At 42.0% G+C, this 22017-nt stretch overlaps 1 protein-coding gene across 1 annotated transcript in view; it reads right to left on the bottom strand.

The window, feature by feature from the left end:
• dnah9 (dynein, axonemal, heavy chain 9) overlaps window positions 1-22017 on the bottom strand; it is a 196292-nt gene that overhangs the window by 4120 nt on the left and 170155 nt on the right. The window contains 1 exon segment of the mRNA XM_080305671.1: window positions 13076-13258. Coding sequence (XP_080161797.1) covers window positions 13076-13258 — 183 coding nt within the window.

Below are 22017 nucleotides of genomic sequence, written 5' to 3'. Positions count from 1 at the left end.
AATCCTATAGGTAATCTTAAAGTCTATCTATAAAGAAAAATGAGAGACATTTTATATCCAAATACAATCAAAGTCTGATAATTGGACCCAGAAGTCTTTAACTGTGATCTGCCTCCAGCAGTAGACACAGTTTGGTAATAGGTCGATCCAGGCAACTAGTCTGAGTTTTAATCCGAACTTGACGAACGAATCCTCTTCGGTCAGGAAAAGTCTTTATCACACGTCCCATTGGCCAAGAGTTTCGAGGTGCCGAACTGTCCATGATGAGAACCAGATCTCCCACGATGAGGTTCCTTTTTACTCCAATCCATCGCTGACGTTCCTGTTGCTGTAGTAGGTATTCCTTCACCCATCTTTTCCAAAACAAATCAGACATGTATTGGACTTGTTTCCATCTTCTGTGTGTGTACATATCAGTGGAATGGAATACTCCTGGTGGTAATATCGGTGAGGTCTTTAACAGAAGAAGATGATTAGGGGTCAAAGCTTCCAGGTCGTTAGGATCCATTGAGGCTTTGGTAATTGGGCGGCTGTTAATGATGGCTTCAACCTCACAAAGTACAGTATGAAGACCTTCTTCATCCAGATTTTGTACTTTCATTATGGAATTAAGTACTTTGCGAACCAGTCTTATCAGTCGCTCCCAGGTTCCTCCGTGATGTGAACCTCCAGGTGGATTAAAGGTCCATTTAACTCCCTTTTGCAGAAAGACGTCATTGATTTTTACCTGGTTCCAATGTTCAATGGCAGTTCTAAGTTCACGTTCAGCACCTACAAAATTGGTTCCGTTGTCAGAACGCAGTTCTCGAACCTGACCTCTTCTTGCATTGAAACGTCTGAACGCATTAATGAAAGAGTCAGTATCCAATGATGGAGCAACCTCAATGTGAACAGCACGGATAGCAAGGCAGGTGAACATAACACCGTATCTCTTCACCACGCTCCTCCTACTTTTTACACTGAAGGGTCCGAAGTAATCCACTCCCACCCGCGTGAATGGAGGTTCATCTGGAATGATTCTTTCATTGGGCAAATCCGCCATCTGTTGATTCACCGGTGGAGCATTAAGACGTCGACAGATGACACATTTAGATAACACTTTTCTTATTGCTGTACTAGCTCCAATCAACCAGTACTTTTCTCTTAGCTTAGACAGCATGTGGTTACGACCACCATGTCCAACTTCCTGATGTATGTGTCTAAGCAAGAGCTCGGAAATGTGTTGATCCTTTGCTAGTATTATGGGATGTTTCACCTCAACCGGCATTGATGATCTACCAAGTCTCCCACCTACTCTGAGAATTCCATCTTGCAGCTGTGGGCAGAGTCTTAAGATAAGATAAGATAAGATAAGATAAGATAAGATAAGATAAGATAAGATAAGATAAGATAAGATAAGATAAGATAAGATAAGATAAGATAAGATAAGATAAGATAAGATAAGATAAGATAGAACTTTATTAATCCCTCGGGTGGGTTCCTCTGGGAAATTCGACTTCCAAAAAAAGCACAGCAACGACCGAAGTTACAGTTACAGAATTGTTATATATATATATATATATATATATATATATATATATATATACACACACACACACACACACACACACACACACACACACACACACACACACACACACACATATATATAAATACAGAGACAAATATAAATAAAGTATACAAAGGGGATAAATAGAATAAATAGGAATAAAAAATAAAAATACAAGTGAATTGCACATTTCAAGTATTGAGTCTATTGCACTGTTGACTATTTACAAAAAGTATTGCACAAGGTATTGTACAGTGAGGTGAAGAGGCACTACAGCTTAGTTGTTCCCCCCTCCTTTGTCCTCCTGTTTCCTGTTTCCCCTCCCTCTCCCCTCCAGAGAGGAGTTAAACAGTTTGATGGCGTGTGGGACAAAGGAGTTTTTAAGTCTGTTAGTTCTTGTCTTGGGGAGAAGCAACCTGTCACTGAACAGACTCTTCTGGTTGTTTATGGCCGTGTGCAGAGGATGCCCAGCATTGTTCATAATGTCCATCAGTTTCTTTAATGTCCTTTTCTCTGCCACTGTCACCAGAGTGTCCAGCTTCATGCCGACCACAGAGCTAGCCTTCCTGATCAGTTTCTCCAGCCTGGATGAGTCCCTCTTTGCTGTGCTGCTCCCCCAGCACACCACAGCATAGAAAAGTACTCCAGCAACCACCGACTGGTAAAACATCCTCAGGAGCTTCCTGCAGATGTTAAAAGACCTCAGCCTCCTGAGGAAGTACAGTCGGCTTTGGGCTTTTTTATACAGGTGCTCTGTGTTGCATGACCAGTCCAGTTTATTGTCCACCCACAGCCCGAGGTACTTGTACTTGTTGACCACCTCCACCTCCTCCCCCTCTATCTGAACCGGCAGTGGACCTTCTCTGGACCTCCCGAAGTCCACAACCAGTTCCTTAGTCTTTGAGGTGTTGAGTTGCAGGTGGTTTGTGTGACTCCATGCGACAAAGTTCCTCACCAGACTTCTGTACTCCTCTTCCTGATCATCCCAGATACACCCCATGATGGCCGTGTCATCTGCAAACTTCTGAATATGGCATAATTCAGAGTTGTAGCAGAAGTCAGAGGTGTACAGGGTGAAGAGAAGAGGGGACAGCACAGTTCCCTGTGGTGCTCCTGTGCTGCTGACCACAGTGTCAGACGTGATGTCCTTCAGCCTGACGTACTGTGGTCTGTCGGTGAGGTAGTCGGAGATCCAAGCCACCAGGCAGGGGTCCACCTCCATCCTGTTCAGTTTTTCCTGAAGCATACAGGGCCGGATGGTATTAAAGGCACTGGAAAAGTCAAGAAACCGTATCCTGACCGTGCCTTTCCCCCCATCCAGGTGTGAGTGGGCTCTGTGTAGGAGGTACAGGATGGCATCCTCCACTCCGACACCCGCCTTGTATGCAAACTGTAGTGGGTCCTGGGCATGTTGTACCTGTGGTCGGAGGAAGTTGAGGAAGAGCCGCTCTAGAGTCTTCATAAGATGTGACGTCAGTGCCACCGGTCGGAAGTCATTCAGCTCATTGGGCCGGTTCCTTTTAGGGACCGGGACGATGCAGGATGTCTTCCATAGGGCGGGCACTCTCCCCAGTCGCAGACTGAGGTTGAAGACTCGTTGTAGCGGCTCCCCAAGTTCAGCAGCACACGCCTTAAGCATCCTAGGACACACCTTGTCTGGGCCTGCTGCCTTTCTGGGGCGAAGCTTCCTTCTTCCTTCTTCTTAGAGGACTTGATTTTATAATGGGTTGTCCCTTCTCCAGATTCACAAGCTCCAAGGAAAATCTCCTCCTCTGACAGAACTTGATAATGACAACCTCAGCTTTGTCCAGATCTTCCACTGTAAGATTCTTAATCACAGATGTCCTCTTAAAGTTCCTCAGCTTTTCTTCCACAAATGATTTCTGTTGCTCTTTGGTGACCTCTGACTGTGGTAAACTTGAACACAATTCTCTCCTTTTCTTCACAAAGGACAGAAGCAAGTCCTTAAATTTTAACAGCCATGCCACTGACTTCTTAAGACGTGTCCAGGTGGAAAAATGTTTAAACAAGCGAGTAACAGAATTTTCTCCAGCTTGCTCAACACTCACTGTGGCAACTGTTTTTACCTCAGGATCATCAGATGCAAGCAGACTGATGTCATCTGGGTAGACAGGCCATTCACTTCTAGATTGTAGAAGATACTGAGGCCCAGACAACCATTTTGTATTCTTCATAAAAACATCGACTTTCACTCCTCTTGAGGCCATATCTGCTGGATTACTGGCAGTGTCCACATATCTCCATTGCGAGGAAGATGAAACTCTTAAGATTTGTGAAACTCGGTTGGCCACAAAAACCTTGAATCTTGAAGTTTCACTCCTGATGTATTTAAGAACAGAAGCACTATCTGTCCAAAACACAGAATCCAGAAGTTCCATCTGCAGCTCTTTCCTCCAGAGTACATCCAATCGACTGGCCATGGTTGCTGCAATGAGCTCCATTCTCGGGACGGTAAAGGATTTAAGAGGAGCGACACGAGCTTTTCCCATAACAAACGCACAGTGTCGTTCTGAACAAATGTTTTCAATCAGCAGGTAGGTCACTGTTCCATACCCATCCTCACTGGCATCACAGAAATGGTGCAACTGAGCACTCGTGATTTCTCCAAATCCATCAGGTTTCAGACAACGACTCACTTCAAACTTGCTCAATAGCTGGAGCTGCTGGAGCCATGTTAACCATCTTTTGGAAAACAGCTCTGGTACGTTATCGTCCCAGCCGATTCCTTCCTGGCATAGATCTCTTAGGATTTTCTTAGCAGTTAAGACCACAGGACTTAGCATTCCAAGAGGATCATAGATAGAACTGACAATTGAAAGGATTCCTCTTCTGGTGAGCGGTCTGTCCTTGAGCACAATCTTGAACCTAAAAGAGTCTGATTTTATGCACCACTCCACGCCCAAAACTCGCTCGATCATTGAGGAATCCAATTCCATGTTCAACTCTTTCATTCCTGTGGCTCTGTGACTTTCAGGAATTGATTCCAGCACTCCAGGCTTGGTGGTGATCCACTTTTTGAGCAAAAATCCTCCTTTGGCACACAAAGAAACCAACTCGTGGTACATTAACACTGCTTCCTCATCAGTTTCAACGGACACAAGACAATCGTCCACATAAAAACAGTGCAACAACTTCTTCACAGCTTCCTCACTGTAGAGATGTCCAAAGTCATCCGCACACTTTCTGAGTGCAAACTTGGCACAACTTGGTGACGAAGTTGCCCCGAAGAGATGTACATTCATCCTGTATTCAGATGTTGGTCGTTCCAGATCACCTTTAGGCCACCAGAGAAATCTCAATAGATCTTTATCTTCAGCTGGAACCATGACTTGATGGAACATGGATTCAATATCTCCCATAATTACAACTGGCTCCTTCCTGAATCTTGTGATCACTCCTATTAAAGAGCTTGTAAGATCAGGTCCTTGTAAGAGTTGGGAGTTTAAAGATGTTCCATGATAACTCACTCCACAGTCAAACACAACTCTGAGTTTCTTCTTGGTCGGATGGTAAACACCATGGTGTGGTATATAACACAGCTTGCCATCATTGCGATTGATCTCCTCTTCCGGGACCTTTTCAGCATAACCTTTAGCCAGAAGCTCATTCATGAAGACTTTGTACTCAGTATGAAACACTGTGTCTCTCTCAAATCTCTTTTGTAGAAAGCACAGACGTTGTTGAACAACTTTCTTATTGTTTGGCATACTGATACTGGCATTCCGAAAAGGTAATGCTATCTGGATATGACCACCCACATATTTGGCAGAGTTAGTCACTATTTCCAGAAATCTCTGATCCTCTCTTGACAATCCAACCTGCTCATCAACTTTGCTCTCAGGAAAGTCATTCTTGAACTGTTGCTGCCAAAGCTCCTCCAGCGTGACAACAGAAATTCTGTTGACTGTAACTTGTGGATGCTTCTGATCACTTGTAGCTTCACAGTTTCCTGAAAGTGGTCCATTGATGGTCCAGCCAAGCCTTGTCCTTACGGCATACGGTCCTCCATCAACACTACACACCACTTCCAGAGGTTCCAAGGCTTTGGGAATGTTTGTTCCAATCAGAAGTTCGATTCCTGCATTTATTTGAGGCAAGGTTATGCGTTTTAAATGTGCCCATCCTTCAATATCTCTTGGTGTTGTAATATTTCCTTTATGTACAGGCATGGACTCCTGTGTGTACACTTTTGGCAGTTCCAGAAATTCATCACCACAAAGAGCGGCAACCTCCAGTCCTGATAAAGTGTTGCTGCTCACAACTCTTTCCTGGCCCATGGTTCTGAGGAGGATGTTTCCTTTCCTTCCCTCAAGGTGAAGTCTGCGCATCAGACTCTCAGTGCAGAAAACTAGTGTGCTCCCTTGGTCAAAAAAAGCATATGTTGTAATAATGTTGCTTCCTTTCTTTGACTTTACTTGGACAGGCACAATGGGCAGTTTACAGTCCTGGTCTCCAGCCCCTGTAAGACCACTCGACACCAGTGTGCTCACATGCGGCTGCATGTTCCTGTCGGTCTTTTCAGAAGGTGAACTTTCTTTGTGCAGGATGGTGGGATGTTTCCGGCTGCAATTGGAACAGGAAATCCTCTTACGGCAATCTTTACTGATGTGTCCTATACACAAGCAGCCAAAACAGATGCCATTTTCCTTTAAGAAGGTTATCTTCTTCTCATGAGCCATTTTTCCCAACTGTGCACAGACGTCCAACATGTGTCTTCCTCCACAACAAATACAGACGTTCCTTCCAACCTGATTAATTTTCATTTCCATTTCCGCAGGCTTAGGTGTACTCTCCACAACTTGCATAGTGGTGGAAAAGCTTGTTCCTTTATTTCCAGGTCTGCCTTGATACTTGGCTTTACTCATTCCTTTTATTGGTAAAGAAAGCGGAGAATCTTGAATATTACCGAATACAGGATCAGTTAATATTCTTATTTGCTTCTCCAAAAAGTCTGCAATATCCATAAATTTGGCTCTTCTTTTATGCCTTTCTTGCAGGTCACAAACATGGCTTCTCCATTTGTCCCTAAATTTATACGGCAATTTTTTAATAATGTTCACCATATTAGAAGGCATGTCCAAATCACTCAGATGCTGCACCTCCTCCATTGCATTACAGCATCCCCTGAGGAACAAACTGTAGTTCTGAAGAGCTTTTACTTCCTCCGTTTTAATTGATGGCCATGAAAGTGCCTTGTCCAGATATGCAGCTGCGACCTTCTGTTCATCGCCATAGTGCTCCTTTAACAGTGATTTTGCCTTGTGATAACCACGATCCGAGTTCATTTGTTGACAGCTTCTCACCAATTCCTTTGCATGGCCTCTTGTGTACTGTTCCAAAAAATATAAACGATCGCTGTTATTTTTCGTATTGCACTCAACTGCATTCTCAAATGCTTTAATAAATGAATAATATTGAAGTGGATCTCCATCAAAATGAGGTATTTCTCTCTTTGGTAAAGAAAAGAGTCTTTGTTGTTGGATTAAGAGTGTTATTATTTCATTTTGTTTAGTCATTATTCCAATAACATCATTTTGTGGTTCCAGTTCCACCATACCATTTGTATGACAGTCATTTTGTCCATTTGCATCAGATGGGTTTGAAGGAATAACTGAATATTGTCGAGGGTGCTTATTTTGAGAAGATTCAGTCAGCACGGCTTGTTGCATGACACATTCCTGGGTTTTATCTTTTCTCCTGTTTTGAGTTTCAGCATTAGTCAATGAATTTTGTTTTGCAGAAATGTGAGGTATAAATTCCAATGCATCAACATTAAGGGTTTGTTTAGATCTTTCATGGGAAATGTATGAATTCATTCCATCTGAAACTTTTAAAGAGCCTTTTTTGCTTGTTATACTTTGAGCTTTAAGGACATTTATTGTAGCCATTTTTTCAGCAATTTCAGTGTCCAATTTTAGCCTTTCCTTTCTTTTACGAAGACGTTCCTCCTCTTCTTCCAGTACATGTTTCTCATTCAATAATTTCTGCTTTATCATTAAAGCTGCCAACTCTGCCTCAGCTTTCATACGAACAGATGAAGTTGAAGATCTTGATGAAGAAGTTTTGTGGCTTTCAACATTTGAAACACTATCACTTGGCTTGATATCATCCTCCACTTCTGTCTCAGTATTTGATGCAACATTGTTTTCCAATAAATTGATTTGCTTTGGACGAACAGCAGGATTTTGTTCTCTTTGATTTATCCAGTTTTGAATTTCATTTAAAAACACATTGGTGTATTTCATGATACTTGAAAACCATTCCTCTTGTTTTATTACTTCTTCCTCTGGCACCAAAGACAACACCTCAACATGTGAACTTGAAGCCTTTTCACACAGTGCCTTTAAATCCACCAAATACTGCTTAATTTGAGAAAGATTTTCAGTGTGTTGCATGAGCGCTTTCATTTTTTGTATTAGTCCTTTCATTTTATTGACATATATTTTGCATTCATTTTGTAATTTTTCGATTTTATTCAACAATGCCTTTCCAGTCAATTTTCTTTCTCTCTTTCCCCTCAAATGATTAGAGGAACAATCATCACCAGCTGTTTGACTCATGATTTTCCCGTTTGTTTGTTCGATTTTTTATTTATTTATTTTAATCTTCAGTGATCATCCATTAAAACATATATCCACTGGAAGCCACAATAGACTTTGACCATAAAATCCTTTCAACGTAACGGCACTTTAATTGTCCATTTGAACGTCATCCAAGCAGCATAATTACGGTAATAAGACGCAGCGCAGACATCATTCCAAGAGCGCAGCCAAAAACGTTGCACATTTAACCAACATTCATTCCATTCAGTGTCTCTTCTTGAAACATCTCAGCGCTAATCCAATGTGGCTTCCTTTTCCACAACCAGACATGCACAGGTATTCTTACCTGCGCTCCTCAGAATTGCGTCAGGTGTGTCGGTGTTGCTGGGCTCACTCATTCAGATGCGCTGCACTTACTTGGCGTCTTTCAGGTTCCTTGATCTGATTTCTTTGATCCTGCTCGCGGCTGGCTTCTCCAGAATGCCGTTTTTTGTTGACTAAAGATGTAGCGACTTCCACAGTCGCTACAGGCCGGGGATGGAGCCTGCCTATTTGCCTGATGCGCTGTCAGTTACGCAATAATGCGAGAGATGGAATTGTTTGCTCGTTTAATTAAAGTGCTTTGCGATTTTTACAGAGTAGTATCATCGGCTCCTGATTCAAACTCTTACAACATCACAGGCTCTAATATAACGAAGCGAACATGTCGTGCAGCGGTCAACAAAAACTACGGCTACCCAGCCCTCCTCTCTGTCAAAATCAAAACCAGTGAATGACAGACTGACAACGCCCATTTATGTCACCGCTAGCACCCACGTGACTCCCATAACAACCAAACAAATAAAAAACCCAGTGATCATCAAAATCCAATACATTCAATTATGGCTCCTACACTAGCCACTCTTTATATCCTGTTTATCCTATTAATTCTGCAGCGTTTTCAGTAAATATCTTTCTATGAGCATAGCAAAACTATTTCTTCCTGTTGTGCATGGCTGAGGACAGTCAGGAAAGAGGTACAAAGTGGTGTTACTAGACAAAAAGGACTGCAGATAGCTGGATAGCTAAGGCCTCTGTCACACAGACCTAGAGAATGGTTGACAGTGGTGTATTTCCTGACCAGCTGGTGTGTGGTTACTAGAGGCTGTTGCTGGGTGAGGTTGGCCTCAAAGACAGTGGTATACGAAAAACCTTCCTGTGATTGCTTTGGTAGCTAGGAGACTGCTGTGGTTGCCTGTAGATTGTGTGGAAGATGCTGCCTTGCCTGCAAACACTTGCTAGCTAACACAGAGTATGCTAACTAACCACTCAGCCATAGTGAAAATTAAGAAAGTGTGATGCGAAGTTGTGCCTTTTTTTCTTCCCCACCTGTCACGTTTGGTTCTTTTGCCATCAGAATTATTGTCTAAAGGCCAAGAAAGATGCCCAACGGATTTACTTTACCAAATGGACCATCCCGGCCTTGCCGTATTGGTTCATTTGATTGACCTTTGTTTTTATTGTTTATTTTATTTTATTTTCACTTGCTACACATGGGACAGACATGACTGGGGGAAAGAAAAGGGAGAAAGAAAGAGAGGTAGGGAAACAAAAACAGCGGGGAAGAGGAACGGTGATAAAGGGCACAAAACAAAAACAAACAAAACAAACAGACAAAAAATACATAATCATCACCTGGATCACCGGTTGAGAAAGAAAAAAGAGAAAACAAGCAAAAAAAAGAGCAATATAATAAACAACAACATCACGATAACCTGTGTGAATATAAAAGTAAATACTAAATATTGAATATTATTGTGCAGCACATAAGATCAACAGCTCACAGTGTGCTTTGAGGTAGGAAGGTAAGGTGTAATTTGTGTCTGTGAGCACCCGTGTGTACACCTGTGAGCATGAGCGCGCTTGTATTCAAAAGGTTCCTTCATGTAATGATCTGCTAGAGGGTGTGGGGAGCCACAGCCCCGTCCTCCAGGGCATGAAGCAGGTATGGAGGAGATCCAGGCTCCAGACATCCAGAGACCCCCAGAGCACAAGAGACCAAGGAAGACCAACGACTTGCTGTTGCATAGTGGGTGCAAACTGAGGTCTAGGCCTGACTTCATAAATCTACCACTATAATAAATTAAAGGACACTTCTATGTCGGCATTACAATAACAATAGGTTATCCCACATGCAGAATTCTGAGACTTATATGTGTGGAAGCCAACAGAAAAGGAAAATAACATTTGATTGTGTTCATAAGCTACAACATTTTCCTCTGTTTTGGATACTCCCTTGGTATTCCTTTGAAGTTCAGTAATTTCAAGACATTTTGCTTTAAAACAAACATGAATATGATGCAATAGAAAAGTATGGATTTACTTGTTAGAATGTGAGGATTCCATTAAAATGTTAGATATTGCAATATGAACTGCTGGTGTGACCCGACCAGTGTTTGATAGGCAGGTCATGAAACACGAAACTGCAACATCTACACGGGTATCGGCAAGTTCTGTCCCTTTGCCATAGAAAATAGATAAATCTAATTTATCCAATTTCTAACTTCATTTTTGAAAAAAAAAATCTTTCAGATAACATTATGTTGATATAGTGCGGATTTGTTGCAGTATAATCACCAGAGCTTGCTAGGCTGGTGATGTCACCATAAATGCTAATATTAGTTCTATTGCCATTGTTTGCTGTACTTTATTGAACAGGCTGCTTGTGGATATGAAAAATCTGTTGTATAATTTGGCTTTCATGCTCTTCTTGATCATCTGGAAATACCCATTTTAATTAGGGCGAGTACTCTCAGTGCTGACAAATGCTGTGTCTGTGCAAAAAACTTCTTGCTGGTTTTTGAATGCTATTTACAGGAAGGGAAAAAAGTTCCTGCTTGTCTAGCTAAACACTGGAGGTGAGACCTTCCAGCTACTTAAGGTGTTGAATGGTAACAAGCCCTTTAGAAATCAGTAAACATGGGAATAAGCAAGCCATGCCAGATAAGGAAACATGCTGTAAGATAGCCAAGAGAAGATGGCACTGATGAGTAATGAGACAGCATGCGAGTGAAAACAGTAGTGTCCTTCACCTGCTGATAGTGTAGCTGATGTATCGCTGATGTATAGATACCCATTTCTGACATAAGAATTCTTTATGAGGGTGATAAGGTTCTGTGGGTTTATCTAGATAAGTGACTTTATCATTAACCACTCCTCAAAATAATCCATCAGTTCAGCCATTTCATACTCAACCTCATAGCACTATGAAGCTCCAACACCTCAACCAGGATAACATTCTGATAGTTCCTATTTATTGAACTATAGAGGCAACATATGATTCCATTTGCTGGTACAACAGTATACATGGCTTTTAAATCACTGAGCCGATTTATTGGGGCTTGTAGGGCGGGGAGATCGAAGCCTCATAACTCCTGACAAATGCATTGACATATTTTTCCCCCTTTCTTTCTCTTTTCATTTGTTGTTAACACATGACTCAGTCAGGCTTGACACAGAGAATGCCGACATCTCATTCCTTTCTGCTACTCTGTAAGCCAGATCTCTGAGTCACTCTTACAACCGTGCTTCTGACAAACAACAAAGGAAAAGATTTAGTTGTGCAGGAATACTAACTAAGCAGTCTGTTGATGTCAACAGTAGAGAAGCCTATGTAAAGTGAATCATAGGTGTTGAGAATAACTGAAGCTTTTTATGGTGGGGATTCAAGTCACAGTTCACTGTTTTGCGTTGCAGGTTTTTAGTCGTTGAGGGTCCTGTGCAGTATCTTGGCTGTTCCTAGGACTGCACTCGTCTGGACAGAGATCTCGAATGTTCTCTATACTTCTTATGGTCGCTCAACTCCTAGCCAAACATCTCACTAATCACTATAGCCGTGGTGTAGATCAGCTGATTTGTCTTGGTAATGGTTGCAGTAGGTATTGTCTGTAGTACTGCATTCACATAATTACATAATTTACTTAGGTATTATTAAAGTATTCTGATTCTGATCGACAGTAGGCCTTCAGAGGGAACTTGTAATCTTGGTAACCGGCTACAGAAGGTCCAGGTTTCAAGCTTCGCTATGATCCTGTCTTTTAGGTCAGTTCCTCTTGCACTCAACAATCCTTCTTCCATTGCATTTGGGGCTTGGTATCCAATCTCGGGTGGGGGTGATGATATCTCCCCCCAGACTTGTCGTTCTGGCTTCCACTTGCTGTGTCATTTGTGTTATATAAATTTAAACGGCTAAATTCAATGCATTTGAGTTGGTTTGAGCTCTGGAACCAGTCTCTTGGAGAAGGGATGGACTCTTTTCCATTCTGGAGTTGCCTTTGGTGGAAGGAGGTGGGGAGGCCTGGATATCCTACGTATCACCATTGGAGTTTTTATTACAGGAAAAGACGGTTGCTTCCCCGCACCTTCGGCTTGGAAAATTGGTCCTGACTGTCGTTCAAAGGTTGCTCCATTTGGAGATATCTCTATTAGGATGAACATCAGGTAGTGGCCTCCAGCTTGCACTGGAGTGGTTTGCAAGTCTGAAGCAGTGGGAATGAGAACTAGAACCTTAGACTAGACTGGTCGATCAACGTCCCTATCCTCACGTATGGATATGGGCTTTGGGTAGTGACTGAAATAGTGTGACCAGTTGCTATCTCCTACCAGCAGGAGGCCCAGGAGTAGACCCATGTCAAATAGGTCTCTCTGCTGGCCTGGGAACACCTCAGTGAGGGACTTCTGGGCTTCCTTGCTTAGGTTGCTCATGTGACCCAGCACAGGATAGGTGAAAGAAGATGGATGAGTGGAGGAATCAATGGATGGATCTTATTTGACTTGGTAGCTACTGAATACTGTATCATAATAAAACTCAGGCTTTGTCCACAGGACATGTACAATGTAAATGTTTTTGCAAGGCAAAACACTTCCATCTCCAGTCTCATAACAGTGCATAGCCTCCCATTAACACTTCAAAGCCACTACTCACCTTAAGTCCAAGGCTTAGCTCGTGAAGAGAGCATCTGATCTCCTGGGTGAGAATGTTCATACGCTCACACTCCTGCAGCGCCACGACCTGATAGGGAGTCCTCTCCTCTGCTTTCCCTAGAAGCTCAGCCATGTTGAACTCCTCTGGGAGTTTCTCCAGTATCTCTTCCAGCACTGCATGCACCTGATAACATGGATAGGAATGTAGAAAAAAGTGAGAGGAGTGTTTCCCAGTAAAGTAGCCCATTATGCTTGTCAATATTAAAGCTAAGTAGGACAAGAAACACCAATGGTAAGACAATACTATCCTAAGCAAACATCTGAAAGAGATGGGTTCATCTGAGTCACATAAACTCAGTCCTGTCAATGCTGACAGTCTGAGAAACTGTTTGAAATTGTTCCATAAATATTCATGAAGACATATTTTTGCAACACCAGCTTTTTGTTTTCAATAACAGTATTATTCCTTCAGAAAATCAATGCTCACATCGTATTTTTGTGGACAAGGGGTGAAAGCTAATGTCTGTGTCCAAACTTTCCCAAGACAACCAGCAAGAGAGATCAATCAAAGGATTAGGTACCAAACTAAGGATATCAGGTCATCGTATCTATGGATTTTTTATTCCTGATGATTCTGAATATCTGACTTGACTTTGGCAGCTACTGAACACCCAGAATACAAAGTGGGCCTCTTCAGTAAGCCAGAAAGATTCCAAATCATAATATATTAAATGACCAATGGAAACACGGAAACACACACACACGGCAAATGTAAAGTCACAAATCAACCTTACATATATGTTTTTAGACATTTTAAGGTCAACTAATCATTGACTTCAAAATACAGATGAGAGCAAACGTAAGTAAATCAATCCCAGTTAAAAGCATGCGCATATGAATTAAACATGAATGAAACATGCTGAGCAAACTTCCCTAATGGTCAGCGGTGAAATCAAATTAATGTTTTCTGTTAGAAAGGGGTTGTTGCAATTATCAAATTGTAATCATAAAGTGGTGGAAATAATTATTTGATCCCCTGCAGAACTCATAGGTTTGCTCACTTACAAAGAAAAAAACAGTCTCTAATTTTTACCATAGTTTTACTTTAAAGGAGAGAGACAGGATATCAACAAAAATCCAGAAAAACACATTTTTCTGAAAAACACTTATGAGTAAAAAGCACACCTCCACCAACATGGACCAAAGAGCTGTCTAAAGATGTCAGGGACAAGACTGTAGGCCTGCAGATGTCCATTAATCATCCTTGATCGGGAGCTGGAATGTGGATGAGCCCAAAACTACACAGGAGGAGCTTGTTCATAATCTGGAGGCAGTTGAGATCACAGTCACTAAGAAAACAACTGGTGAAGCACTATGCTGTAATGGATCAGATCCTGAAAACCACAAAAGTGATCACACATTCACGATCATCACGAGCATGTTATTCTTTGGTTTGGTTTGCCACACCGACTTTGTCCCCTATGGTGATACTAACAATCCAGAGATGTACATGTAATGTATCTAACTGTGATATATTTTTTCATAAGCCCATTCACAGGACTACATACTAGATACACAATACAGTCATTAACTACTCCCATTTTTAACATTGTCAACACACAGTTTAGTCGACTGAATAATGGACAATACACATGTGAATGGGGCTTTATTGATCAATTTCACAACAACTGCCAGCAGTCAATTGTTTGGTTGGGGAATACCTGTTTTTCCTTTGCAATCCGTGGTTGTCAGATGGTTGCTGACCACTCTCTGGGCTGTGTGGCTTATTTAGCTATAGTTTAGTTTATAAATAGCTTCCATAACCACGTACTTTACAGGGCACTTTTATTTAAAGCAATTAATTTAAGCTTTTACTTTTTAATGGCTCAGTCATATTAGAGCAAAAATAGGATGAGAGTCTCTTTGTGAATAGGAAAGATTTATGCATATCAGATTAATAAATTGAACTTTTTGCATTGTACATCTGACCACAAGTAGTTGAGTCAACCAACTAAGGCCTTTTCATGCTTAACCTTGGGGTAGTCACTTTTAAGTTATCTTTAAACAATCTTCAAATAGTCCATCTTGGACTAACTGTAATCATTCTCAGACAGATTAGTCAAGGTCAACATATAATTGGCAGTTATTTTCCAAAACTTCGCAATTAAGTCAGTCTGAACCGATGAGCTAAACCTGTCTGTGACATGCCTTTTTGCAGTAGGGGACTTGAGTAAGCCGGTTGCCAACTCGTCTTCTCATTATATTCCTATATAAAAGTTGGAATGCGATTTTTAAGCACCAACTATGTCACTATCTGTGAATGAATTTCTGATTCTAATCATCTGGGATTCTAAATGTAAGCAGTTAATGTGAATTCCTTTTTCATGTGAATTTCCGTGTATGTAAAAATCAACACATTTGCAATAGCTGGATTTGTACTTTTTGCCTATTTATTACAGTAACTGCTGTGTTATCATAAGCAGATAACATCTAATGAGACTGATTCTGTTTTTCTGTCATTTAATTGCTGTTGTGAGTCACCAAAATCACTTTGAAGATAGCAGCTGACTGTGAGTGGTCAAGGATCTGTCCCCCGTCTTCAAAGCAACCATATCAAAGGCAACAAAATCACAAGTTCATTGCACACAGTTGCAACAACTTTGGTCACGCTACAGTCTCCAACCACTGTTTCACTAGTGTGACTGTAGCAATCAAATACAGTAAAACAAACCAAAATAATTTATCTATCTATCTATCTATCTATTAGGGGTGCAACGATATTCGTATCGATATTGAACCGTTCGATACAGTGCTTTCGGTTCGGTACGCATATGTATCGAACAATACAACATTTGTAATTTATTTTATCAACTTTCCTTCTGACGATGCTGTCTGTGTGGAGCGCTCAGTGAATCTGCGTTCGACTACTCCGCCTAGGCTGCACTGTCGAGCGCAGATCCAATGTGCGCTCCACACAGACAGCATAGTCAGAAGGAAGAGCGCAGGGCAAGCTAGCGAGACAGAAGTTAAGCTCTCCTTGCAACATGGCAAATTGAACCTCCCCCACCCTCATTCAGATCTGGCGTTTGGAATTATTTTGGTTTTCATGTGACGTATGACCCTGAAGGTAAGCAGTCATGGACTAAAGTAAAACAGTATGTTGGATGTGCCACACAATGCTCAATTACATGGGTGGGAGCTAGTGTGTTAGCGCAGTTAGCTCGTTAACGTGTTGGCCGTCTAGCCCCATGCACGGGGCTATCAGGGGTAGCTCGTTAACGGAGATTTGCCGTGTTGTGGCGTTAAGGTCATTTTAACGAGGTTAACCTGAAAGCACTAGTGGGAACACAACGAATATGACTGCACATTTACGCCGACATCATCCTAGTGCAAAGACAAAAACAACAAGCCTGCATGCTACAAACTTTACCTGAGTCATTTAGACAGCCGTTAGCACATGATTCTCCTTATGGGGACCTGATATGTTTAATATGCTGCTGAGAATATAGCCCAGAAGAAGCGGATAGTATAACTTTTGTTTTGGAAAGAGCCATTTCTCTGTAATAAACTCTCTTTTCCAAAGATGAGTGATTCCTCAATCAGATACAGGGCTCGCAAAATCGCTAGCCCGACGTCCTGGGGCTAGCGATTTTTCCAGTCGGGCTACCAAAATCTATCTCTTCCCTGCCCGTCCGGCTATTGTAGGAAGGAAAAATATATGTCAATGCTTTTGCATTCTTTCGGAAATGTAGCTGAGTAATTATGTCATTGGCATCGGTGAGCCACTGTCAATATGTGACATATTGAAATCGCGTTTGAATTTTTTTTTGCTTTCACTTTGCAATCGCGTGAACTGTGTATAGAGAGCGACAGTACTGATTGGTGAGTGATGATAATTTGTGCACCAATTCCTCTGACATCGTCTTATCAATCGTTAGCTTACTATGCAAACATGACAAGTGAAATCTCCCGCAGCAAGCTTAAACATGTGAGAGGTTGATCGCGCAGAGAATCGCTGAGCTTATGTGAGTGCGTGTGTAAAAGCAGCAGGATATATATTTTAGTTCTGCTGAGCCAAATAAGACAGGTCAGGGTGAAGAAGTGACAGCCAAAGAAAAGCTTACCACAAAACAGAAAAGTTATGACAAATCAGACTATAAGGCAAAAAGAAAGTGCAGCTTTATGGTTTCATGGACAAAAGAATTTCTGTGGCTGGATATGATGAGCTAAATAACCAGGGGTGCACATAAGTGGTCCGCAGGTGCGCATTCGCTGTCAAAATAAAAAACACGCACAAGGGTTAGGGTTAAATTTAAAAACTGTACTTTTGAGTTAAAATCTATATTTATAATTTTAATAAATGACAAATTAAAAAGGCATGAACATCTTATTTTATATCGAAAAAATATCGAACCGTGACACCAAAGTATCGAACCGAACCAAACCGTGAATTTTGTGTATCGTTGCACCCCTAATATATATATATATATATACATATATACATATATACATATATACACATATATACATATATACATATATACATATATACATATATATATATATACACATATATATATATACACATATACATATATACACATATACATATATACACATATATATATATACATATATATATATATATATACATATATATATATATACATATATATATATATATATACACATATATATATATACACATATACACATATACATATATATATATATATATACATATATATATATATATACACATATACATATATATATATATATACACATATACATATATATATATACATATATATATATATATATATATATATATATATACACATATATATACATATATATATATATATATATATATATATATATATATATATATATATATATATATATATATACACATATATATACATATAAAACACCCAGCACGCCCCTGCGGGCGGTTTATCCTTCAAGCTCGGGTCCTCTACCAGAGGCCTGGGAGCTTGAGGGTCCTGCGCAGTATCTTAGCTGTTCCCAGGACTGCGCTCTTCTGGACAGAGATCTCCGATGTTATTCCCGGGATCTGCTGGAGCCACTCGCCTAGCTTGGGAGTCACCGCACCTAGTGCTCCGATTACCACGGGGACCACCGTTACCTTCACCCTCCACATCCTCTCGAGCTCTTCTCTGAGCCCTTGGTATTTCTCCAGCTTCTCGTGTTCCTTCTTCCTGATATTGCTGTCATTCGGAACCGCTACATCGATCACTACGGCCGTCTTCTTCTGTTTGTCTACCACCACTATGTCCGGTTGGTTAGCCACCACCATTTTGTCCGTCTGTATCTGGAAGTCCCACAGGAATCTCCACCACCCTTGGGGGCATCTCCCATTTTGACCTCGGGACTTCTAGGTTATACTCGGCACAGATGTTCCTGTACACTATGCCGGCCACTTGGTTATGGCGTTCCATGTATGCCTTGCCTGCTAGCATCTTGCACCCTGCTGTTATGTGCTGGATAGTCTCTGGGGCATCTTTACACAGCCTGCACCTGGGGTCTTGCCTGGTGTGATAGACCCCAGCCTCTATGGATCTTGTACTCAGAGCTTGTTCTTGTGCTGCCATGATTAGTGCCTCTGTGCTGTCTTTCAGTCCAGCTTTGTCCAGCCACTGGTAGGATTTCTGGATATCAGCCACCTCCTCTATCTGCCGGTGGTACATACCGTGCAGGGGCCTGTCCTTCCATGATGGTTCCTCGTCTCCCTCCTCTTTCTTGGGTTTCTGCTGCCTGAGGTATTCACTGAGCACTCGGTCAGTTGGGGCCATCTTGTCTCATCCTGGACTGTGGTGCTGACACTCACCAGTCCCCGGCCCCCTTCCTTCCGCTTAGCGTACAGCCTCAGGGTGCTGGACTTGGGGTGAAATCCTCCATGCATGGTCAGGAGCTTTCTTGTCTTTATGTCAGTGGCTTCTATCTCCTCCTTTGGCCAGCTTATTACCCCAGCAGGGTACCTGATCACGGGCAGGGCGTATGTGTTGATGGCCCGGATCTTGTTCTTACCATTCAGCTGACTCCTCAGGACTTGCCTGACCCTCTGCAGGTACTTGGTGGTTGCAGCCTTCCTAGCGGCCTCTTCATGGTTCCCATTTGCCTGCGGGATCCCCAGGTACTTGTAACTGTCCTCTATGTCTGCAATGTTGCCTTCTGGTAGTTCAATCCCCTCAGTTCTGACTACCTTCCCTCTCTTTGTTACCATCCGACTACACTTCTCCAGTCCGAACGACATTCCAATGTCATTGCTGTATAGCCTGGTAGTGTGGATCAGTGAATCGATGTCTCGTTCACTCTTGGCATACAGCTTGATGTCATCCATGTACAGGAGGTGGCTGACAACTGCTCCGTTCCGTAGTCTGTATCCGTAGCCAGTCTTGTTAATGATCTCACTGAGGGGGTTCAGGCCTATGCAGAACAGCAGTGGGGACAGAGCATCTCCTTGGTAGATCCCGCACTTGATGGTAACTTGTGCTATGGGCTTGGAGTTGGCCTCTAGTGTTGTACGCCACATCCCCATTGAGTTCCTGATGAAGGCTCTTAGGGTCCCATTGATCTTGTACAATTCTAGGCATTCCAGTATCCAGCTGTGGGGCATTGAGTCATAGGCCTTCTTGTAATCAATCCAGGCAGTGCACAGGTTGGTCAGTCTGGTCTTGCAGTCTCGGCTGATTGTTCTGTCTACCAGTAGCTGGTGTTTTGCACCTCTGGTATTCTTGCCAATTCCTTTCTGTGTCCCGCTCATGTATTGACCCATGTGCCTGTTCATCTTAGCCGATATGATGCCTGACAGGAGCTTCCATGTAGTACTGAGGCAGGTTATTGGTCGGTAGTTGGAGGGGACCGGTCCCTTCTTGGGGTCCTTGGGGATCAGGACCGTCCGGCCTTCAGTTAGCCATTCCGGGTGTCTTTCGTTAACTAGCAGCTGGTTCATTTGTGCTGCCAGACGCTCGTGGAGTGCAGTCAGCTTCTTCAGCCAGTAGGCGTGAACCATGTCGGGCCCTGGTGCTGTCCAACTCTTCATACTGGAGACCCTTTCTTGGATATCTGCCACTGTGATGGTTACTGGACCCTGTTCAGGGAGGTCGCTGTGGTCTGCCCTCAGATCCTCTAGCCACTGAGCATTGCCGTTATGGGTTGCATCCTTCTCCCATATGCTCTTCCAGTATTGCTCCGTCTCCAGCCTTGGTGGTGCTGTTCTCTTATTGTTCCCTTGCCACTGAGAGTACACCTTTGCTGGTTCTGTGGAGAACAGCTGGTTTATTCTCCTGCCTTCTATCTCTCTGGTGTACCTCCTCAAGCGGCTGGCCAAGGCTGTGAGTCTTTGCTTGGCAGTTTCCAAGGCCTCAGGTATGGACAACTTGCTGTATTTCTTAGGCACCTTCTTTGTCGCACCTTTCTGCAACTCCGTTAGTTGGCTAACCTCCCTCCGTGCTACTTTGATCTTGCCCTCTAGCCTCCTTCTCCATGGAGGGTACTGCCCCTTGTGGCTGTTCAACTTGTAGCCAAGCATCTCACTGATCACTGCTGCCGTATTGTAGATCAGCTTGTTAGTGTCGGTAATCGTGGTTGTAGGTATTGCCCGTAGTGCTGCATTAACATCATCTAGCAGACCTTCTGAGGGTACTTCACGTAATCTTGGTAACCAGCTACGGGGGATCCAGGTTTCAAGCTTGGCCATGATCCTATTTTTCAGGTCAGTTCCTCTCGCACTCAACGATCCTTCTCCTATCGCACTTGGGGCTATGTACCCAATCTCGGGTGGGGGTGATGATATCTCCCCCCTGACCTGGCGTCCTGACTCCTCCTTGCCGTAGCATTTGTGTTGTACCTCGTCAATCTCTAGCTGTGAGAGCAGTCCCTTCTTTCGAATGTTGGAACACTGAGCTACTAGTTGTTTCGCCGTCATTGTGGATGTTGGGTATCGAAGAATCCATAGGTCCCTCATCCTATTCATGTAGCCCCTTCCGCCGGGGTTACTTGCGTAGTAGCATTCCAACAACGCCCTATATATATATATATATATATATATATATATACACATATATATATATATATATATATATATATATATATATACATATATATATATATATATATATATATATATATATATATTTTTTTTTTTTTTTTTTTTTAAAATTTTTAAATTTTTTTTTTTTTACTGTATTCTATTTATTTGTCTAGTGGAGTACTTTGACTGTACTGAGTTCTTCTGCCTTGTTTTCTCATCATATTTTTATCATTTGTCTTTACTGTTTCCCAATTTCTGGCATATCTTATCTTATTTGGATGAATATACCAACATACATACTTGTATAGTGTTTTCTCTACTCCAACTCAAAGCAATTTTTACAACAACTTTCATTCGTCCAAAAACACAAACATTCATATAAACTCATTTTCTAAGAGTCTTCTCTAACACACACACACACAAACACACACGCACACACACTCTACTCCTGAACCACAGCCACTCTCAGTTATATAAAAACAAATTATTCATTCTTTTTTAAAGGAGGAGAAAAAAATCAGGGTAACTTTTACTGCATCTTTTTTTAACAAAGCTAACACTTCCAGATCATGATATAAGAAAAGTGACACTTGCTCCATAGAGGGAGTGCAGAAAGCTGCACTCTCTGACAGAATATTTGTTTTAGCTTTTACACTCATATAAACTTTATTTCACAGCAGTACTGAACCAAAAAATGCACCACAAAATGCCATCCTTGTAAAACTCACCCTAGGTGTTTTCAAAGCCCCAAACAGTTGGTCACAATTTATTTTCAATTGGCCATGCAGGAGCCACAGAAAATGTCACCCGTTGTCATCACACATTTAAGTTTTGGGGATCTCGCTTAGAGTTTCGTGTGAGACTTACTAAGGCCCTGGTTCATA

Source organism: Astatotilapia calliptera, chromosome 8 (genome assembly GCF_964374335.1).
Source record: "Astatotilapia calliptera chromosome 8, fAstCal68.1, whole genome shotgun sequence".
Taxonomy (NCBI): Eukaryota; Metazoa; Chordata; class Actinopteri; order Cichliformes; family Cichlidae; genus Astatotilapia; species Astatotilapia calliptera.
The sequence above is the reverse complement of the archived record's forward strand: the minus strand, read 5'-3'. Positions and strand labels throughout refer to the sequence as shown.